Source organism: Saccopteryx leptura, chromosome 6 (assembly GCF_036850995.1).
Source record: "Saccopteryx leptura isolate mSacLep1 chromosome 6, mSacLep1_pri_phased_curated, whole genome shotgun sequence".
In the NCBI taxonomy this organism is placed as follows: domain Eukaryota; kingdom Metazoa; phylum Chordata; class Mammalia; order Chiroptera; family Emballonuridae; genus Saccopteryx; species Saccopteryx leptura.
This window is the reverse complement of record NC_089508.1, coordinates 93386962-93394625: the sequence shown is the minus strand read 5'-3', so window position 1 is coordinate 93394625 and position 7664 is coordinate 93386962. Positions and strand designations below refer to the sequence as shown.

Below are 7664 nucleotides of genomic sequence, written 5' to 3'. Positions count from 1 at the left end.
ACAGTGCCTATATAAGTATGACCCAGGTAAGAAACAAGTGGGGAAAGTGAGACAAGGTAAAAAAAAGTCAGCATTATCATGAGGTTATCAGAGTGAGTCACAGGGTCCTATTCTTGCCTGATACTGAAATACCAGGTGGGAAGGCAGGACATTGATTCCATTCCCATCCTCTGTTGTTTGAGGCTCCTCTCCTCCCATTCACTCCTTTGTATTCTGGGTTGTGTCTGTGGAAAACCAAGCAATATCCCATGGTGCTGGGGAAGTGCAGGTGCTTGAGAAACTGTCAGGGTGCAGGGAACTGCCCACAGCTACAAAAGAGCTCAGTCTACACCCTTTTTGAACTCCCTTCACCGTTGGTCAGCATGTCTTTTGGTCTAGGTTGCTAACCCTTAATGTGGTAATCTAGGCTTTCATTCCTGAGGTCACTGATCTCCTGATCACAATGCTGTTGTTAGCCTGTCATAGTTTCCTAACTATTCAGCCAGGAAAAGGGGTAAAGAAAAGTGAAAACATTAAAGACAGTTTTATGCTGTAAACTTTCTTTTCTGACGTTTTTTATTGTCTCACACTCTCATTATGTTGAACTTAAAGTGTATAGTTGAAGCACAGGCTCATCATTTATACAGGTGACCCAGGATGGTGGCTCCAGAGCCACAGAGGGCTTCTACAATTAGAGGCAAGCCTGAGCTCTGCGCTCATGTCCTCAGAGGCGGGGTGAGCAGCCGGCCACCACAATGCTCTCTCCGTTGATGTAGCTGGCATCTGGAGAGCAGAGGAAGGACACCACTCCGGAACAGTCCTCAGGCTTCCCAATTCTGCATGGAGAGAGGAGGTGGGGCTGAGAGTGATGATGCCTCCCATGAGCCCTGGGCTCCTGTGGGCTCCTGGGAAGTGAAGACCCGATGGGCATGAGAGAAGGGCTGCAAGTGGAGATATGTGGCTCTTCAAGCCTCAGCTCTAAGAAAGAGAAATGGGTAATTGCCAGCAGAGGGGTGGTGATGGTCTTTATTCATCACGAAGGTCTGCAGTTGCATTATCCCAGATCTAGTAAGGACACTGCCTCACCCACAACTTACCTCTGGATATTATAGTATGTGGATAAAACATCCCAAAAGTCTGGATTCTCAAATAACTAAAGGGAAAAGTGAAATGGTTAGTGGTGCTCGTACAGATGGAATCACATGAACTCCACATATTGACACCTTGGCAGCCAGGGGACACTCTGGGCTTGCCCCTCGCAGAGGACTGAAGTCCTGATTCTGTTGCTGATCCTAAAGGCAGTGGACCAGCGCATCAACACAAGAGTCTACAGGTGCAAGTCTCTGTGAGGCATGACCTGGTAAGGGAAGGTACCCTGGTGCTCAGTGGGGCAGGAGCAGAAGCTGTCCTTCATCCTCACCACTTGGCTGAAAGGTGTGTCAATGACTCCTGGCATTAGGCAGTTCACTCGGATGTTCTTTGGTGCCAGCTCCTTGGACAGGGTCTTGGTGAGTCCCAGAATAGCTGTTTTACTGACATTGTAGGCCCCTATTTGCTGTGAACAACACAAAGGAAAGTAGGTGGCATGAACGGAAACTGAGGAGGGGAGCTTCAATTGCATCCCTAGGCCTGTGCATAAAAATATCTCTTCAGCAGCAATGAGAGAGACCACTGGTGATCTCATAAGGAAAGGGTAAAAGGCTGCCATGCATGTCCTTTCTGAGTAGGAAGTTCGGAGACACCTCTTGATCAAATGTGCATGTAGGTGTGCTCCAACAGCAAGGGCCTGTGTTGGGAACTTCCTGGGCCTCTCCACTTTCATGGCAAATGGGCCTCTATTCTTTCTTTTCATAGAAGAGAATACTTATGTGTACTGGGCTATATACCCTAACTGTGGAGACCAGAACTACAGAGCTTCCCCTGGCAAGAGAAAGAGAAAATAAGTATGATAGAGTCACATATAAATGGGGAACATACACACAGCTGGGGCATGAAAAGCACTGGAGACTCTGGACCATGAAAGTTTACAGCCAGTTAGAGCCCTCTCCTTCTTTCCTCCAGCCAGTTTCCTCTGTCCTAGAGCATCCTGAGGGCCAGGACCAGGGTTCTGTTCTCATGCCACACTTACATGCTCAACGTACATTAAGGGGTACTAGTACAAACACTTTCATGAAATACAGCCAACATCTGACTTTGTTCTAGACTATTGTTCTCTCTGCTGGTGTGAGGGTTTTCCACAACAGGCATGCTTAGGAGTAATATTCTTAATCCCAGAAGCTTCGTGTCCCCTCTCAACCCTGGCCCTCAAGGATGCTCAATGCTTCCTCACTGACCAGGCCTAAGGACCCCTGTTCTGACCTCACCACTCTACCCGCAGTTTCCTCTCACGGCAGATACTGTAGACTAAGTTTCCTTTCTGGGTCCTGTTTGGTCCTCTAGGAAATCTGCACTCCTGTCTGTTTCCCTCTACACACTCATCCCCTTTCCCTCGGTGTCTGTTTGGTGTAGGCCTGTCAATTCAGTGCTTTCTCTGTCCCTCAAGTGTTTTCCTTCATGCTTTCCTTTGATACAGAAGAAGATAAAATGTGCTAAAATAATTATACCAAACAATCGTATGATTTTCACCTTTGTCTCCAGAATAATGACAAAATTCTTTCTGATCGTATTCAAGGCTGTCCATTATTTGACAATACCTGCTGTCCAGCCTGGTCTGTGACCTCTCCCTGCACTCACTCATGGTTCTCCAGGTTGTTCTATGTACCTCACACAAAGCAGGGACTATGGGGAAGATAACGGAGGATGTGGTTGTCTAAAAACAAAGAACGTTGGGAGATAAGAGCTGCATGGAGTTGAGAAACTCTACCACTGTTGCTGATGGCAGGCTGCGGGGTGCCTGAACCTGGACGCTTGTGCCCTGACCTGCTGCGTGCAGCTGAGAGGCCACTTTCAGTTCCCTGATTCCAGGACAGTAGGGAACTCAGGGCCTTCCTGTCATTAGCATCTTATTTCTGTCTTCCATTAGAGTCCTTGCCTGATTTCTGGGTACTCTAGACATTGCGTATTAATGTAAAGAGACAAGGCTTAAAACTATGAAGTCAAATTTTCACAGTTCTAGCAAGACCACTTACATTGCTCTGATTGTAGGAGAGCTGTAGGGACTTGGACCTTTCTGTCTATAGATTCCTTGTTCTGCTTATAGTAGAGCCCTTGTCAGATTGCCTGAGCATTCTAGGCATGAGAGAATTACACTGATGAATCGAATTCTTTTGTTTGTTTCGTTCAGGGGTTCCCAAACTATGACCCGCGGGCCGCATGCGGCCCCCTGAGGCCATTTTTTCTGCCCCTGCCACACTTCCGGAAGGGGCACCTCTTTCATTGGTGTTCAGTGAGAGGAGCACATTGACCATCTCATTAGCCAACAACAGGCTTATAGTTCCCATTGGAATACTGGTTAGTTTGTTGATTTAAATTATCTTGTTCTTTATTTTAAATATTGTATTTGTTTCTGTTTTTTTTTTTTTTTTTTACTTTAAAATGAGATATGTGCAGTGTGCATAGGGATTTGTGCATAGTTTTTTTTATAGTCCGGCCCTCCAACGGTCTGAGGGACAGTGAACTAGCCCACTGTGTAAAAAGTTTGGGGACCCCTGGTTTAGCTGATGCAGAGTCTGAAAGTCAGACTCTCACTTCTCTGTGTTACTGACTCAGCTAATCCTGCTGTCCTCCCTGGAGGGCTAACTCAACATCAGCTTCCACTCACATTTACCTCCTCTGCTCCATATTTGACACCAAATGTATCCTTCCCTTTCCCCTCTCTGTCTCACCCCCTCTTCTCCATGTGAGGCAGCAGCTGGTTCAGCAGCAGGGCAGGGGCCTTCAGGTTGACATTCAGGATCTGAAAACAGAGCAAATGAGGGGACAGTCAGGGAGGGGGACATTCAGTCCAGCGCATGTTCTCAGTGTATTCGCACATGTACTGCATTAGAACATGGGTGTGATGGCTTCTGACAACAGGATGTAGGGACAGTACTGGCTTTCTTAGACTCAGGGGAGGTAGTGGAGGGAGGCATCTTGAAAATGCAGGAATGTGGGGATGAGCCTGACCTTGCAGGCAGAAGAACTGGAGAGTGCAGGATGTCTCCCGTGTCTGTAAGGGCACGAGCTGGAAAACAATATCCTATCTGGGTCTAAGGAGTCACCCACCCGTTGAGTTTGGGGAAAGTGAGTGTTATGAGATCAAATGTGTACCACCAAATTTCTATGTTAAAGTCATAACCCCTATACCTCAGAATGTGACTTCCAATAGAAATAGGGTCATTGCAGGCACAGGTAATTAAAAGACATAGGATGGCCTGACCTGTGGTGGCGCAGTGGATAAAGCGTCGACCTGGAAATGCTGAGTTTGCCGGTTCAAAACCCTGAGCCTGCCTGGTTAAAGCATATATGGGAGTTGATGCTTCCAGCTCCTCCCTCCTTCTCTCTCTCTGTCTCTCTCTTCTCTCTTTCTCTCTCTCTCTCTCTCTCCCCCTCTCTCTCTCCTCTCTAAAATGAATAAATAAATAAAAAAATAAAAAAATACATAGGATGGATCCTAATTAAAAATAAATGGTGTCCTAAAAAGGGAAATTTCTCTCTCTCTCACGCTCTCTCTCTCTTTCTTTCTCTCTCTCTCACCCCCTGCCCATGTGAAGATGAAGACAGTGATTGGAGAGATGCTTCCTTCTATAAGCCAAGTAACATCAAAGATTGCCAACAAACCAGCAGTAGCTGGGGAGAGGCATGGGACAGATTCTGTACAGCTGTCAGAAGGGGCTGAGCCTGCTGATGCCTTCTGGCCTCCAGGACTGCGGCACAGTCAACTTCAAGGTAAGCCATGGGGTTAGTGGCACTTCGTTACAGCAGCCCTAGGAAACCAGTGCAGCTGGGTTTCAGGGTTCCTGCCTTGAGGATGAAACATTCTTAGGAAGGAAGGGAGTCATTCCCTTCTCTGTGTGCCACATTTATTGTGATTACCTGGTTCTGTGTTGGACCTTCCCAGCAGACTGGGAGTTCAGGGACAGTGGGGACCAAAACTGCAGTGTAGACTGTCTCACCTCCATCTCACAGATGGGGATTTAAGAGTAAGAGTCCAGGCATCTGGCCTTGCTCTTGCCAGTGAGTCTGAGAGGGGAAGGTGTGTGGGAGATGAGACGGAGAGAGGGTCACACGGAAGTTGAGGATGACATTAGCCTATCCTACCTGGTGACCTTAGACCTTACCTTGTCCCAGACTTCCTCACTGGTCAACCAAATACTTCCCACAAAGGGATTGACTGCTGCCACAGACACCAGGATGTCAACATTCCCACAGTGTTCTAGGGCCTGTGGGGAGAAGGGAACAATAAGGACCAGGAGTCAGGGAGCAAAAGAGGTTTTCAGTGGGAGATGCGTCCTGTTTGCTGTCCCTGGGGCTATTCCTGGTTAAATCCAGGAGGGGACTATACCAGTGAGGGTAGAGAGCTGTCTATCCTCATCAGACTCAAAACATCTCTCTGCCCAGATCTGTGTCCCTATTCAGGTATATGGTAGGCTCTGGAGTGACCAAAGTCACTTAATTTTTGTGCTTGTTTACTCAATCAAGTTATATTTTTAAAATAACCACTATTACTGCTCTTACTTACCCCTCCATGCCCTGATCCCCATTTCCTTACCGTGGCCACCAGCCGCTCCCGGTCCTCAGCCTTCCCTACGTGGCACGCGGTGCCCGTCACGCTCAGCCCCTCCCCCTGCAGCGCTGCCACTGCGCGGTTCACGTTCTGCTGCTTCCGGCTGCTGACCACCACGTGGGCTCCGTCCTGGGCCAGACGCTGGGCGATGGCAAAGCCGATCCTGAGAGAAAACGTGGCTGTGTGGTTTCAGCCCTCCCACCCACCTTTAGGGGTCTCCATGTGTGACACAAAATGAGTCCAGCTGTTGGTTCTAGGGTTGCCTCCAAATCCTTGGCCTGGGAAATAAAAACTATTAATGCTTACTCTATGTCAGGCCTTCACCAACACTAATGCAGTTAATTATCATAAGTATATATATTATAATCATATATATGTAGTATATGGATATATTATAATTATGGATGAGAAGGTTTTCATATCAGTTTTTTTATTACCTACACTATTTGGTACTTTATTTTTTAATTATTAATTTTAATGCAGTGATATTGATAAATCAGGGTACCTATGTTCAGAGAAAACATCTCCATATCAGTTTTAGTAAAGGGAATTTTAAAAATGTAATGTTCCATCAGAACATGTGTAAACCACGGGCGCCCGCTGACGCTGTAGTCTTTCACTGCCCAGTGTTTTCTGCCTTTGTTTTGGCCAGAGGACTCTGGTGCAAATTGAACTAACTCTAAGCTTTGTGGCTTTCCTCTGCTCTGCAGTATAAAATCTCTGATGCTGAGAACACGTTCTGCCCCCTCCATCTCCTTACTTAAAAGAGGTCTGAGGCACTCTTGGCTGGGGCTTGTTGAGCTCCTGTGATCAAGGGGAGAAAGCAGGTTTTTCTCTCTTGTACAAACTATCTGGGCAGCTTGGAATTTTGACCTAATTTTTTATTATAAAGGCTGGGCATTGGGGACACACAGATTTAAATATCATGGAGATCTGGAAGTCTGGGCTACTAACAGCTCTAAAATAAAAGGATCTAATATGACCAAGAAAGGGAAAAAGGTAGATAATCCCTGTAGCACTCAATACCAGAATTTTCCCTGCAGTAATGACTCATTCCAGACCATGGTCCGTTATGGCAATTAGAGGATAATTGGAAATGGAGTGACATAGGAAGAGATGTGATGAGTAGGGGTTCATTTATAAAAGTCTTATAGCTGGTCGTGAGTCACCACCTTGCCCAGGGCCCTACTGACAGTGGGCACTCTGCAGACAGTGGAACTCTTACTCTGAGAGAGTATAGGTCTCTGACTTTTCCTTACTGGACCCTGACATTAAAGGTCTTGGCAACATTCCTCTGAAAATGGGGAGAGAGGGCTGTCCTGATAATGATAAGTTAAATATCTTAGGGTTACCCAGCCTATAAGTAGCAGAGACTAGTATCAAACACAGCTCTAACTGATGCAGAAACAGCTTATTTTCAATTATGTCTTTGTTGGGACTTAGAAACCCGATGTTTTAGGAAGACATGCTGAGGTTTGGAGTTAATTGTAAATAGCAGAGCTGTGTAATGAGGTGGGGGTGTCAGGCAAGGATGTGTGAGAAGGACATCCCTGGTCTGGGATGGGGACTCTAACAGCTCTTGGTCTCATGGACTCCCATTCACTCACCCATTTGTGGACCCAGTGATCACAGCCACCTTCCCAGCCAGGGCACAGCTTTTATCTGTGCTTTTGCTGATCATTCTTGCTGAGAGAAGGACCGAGGGGCAGTGAAGACCCTTAAAGGCCCACGACACAGCTCTGAACATGGTAGTCACTCTCTGTCCTCCCTCTTCCTGGACCCAAGGCTGGGGAAGAACCTGGGAAGACAGTCATATCATGACCCAAGTTGGGATCTGCATCTTCATGCATGCTGCATGAAAAGGATCCACTGAAGTCTCTGATATTGTCTTATCATCCTTGAAACTTAACAGAAAAGTATGGAGCTGCTCTAGTCCTTTCCACGACCTATTGCCCAGGCAGGCTCCCCGTCATAGTGAAGC

At 46.9% G+C, this 7664-nt stretch overlaps 1 protein-coding gene across 1 annotated transcript; it reads right to left on the bottom strand.

Annotated features, from left to right (window-relative positions):
• Positions 1-703: 703 nt before the first annotated feature.
• Positions 704-7430, bottom strand: LOC136376086 (dehydrogenase/reductase SDR family member 4-like). Its single transcript, XM_066341848.1, has 8 exons — positions 7291-7430; positions 5669-5846; positions 5238-5339; positions 3804-3874; positions 1854-1899; positions 1400-1534; positions 1058-1071; positions 704-854 (listed from the first exon to the last, which is right to left on the bottom strand). The coding sequence occupies exons 1-8, from the start codon at positions 7428-7430 to the stop codon at positions 704-706; spliced, it is 837 nt and encodes a 278-aa protein (XP_066197945.1).
• Positions 7431-7664: the final 234 nt, after the last annotated feature.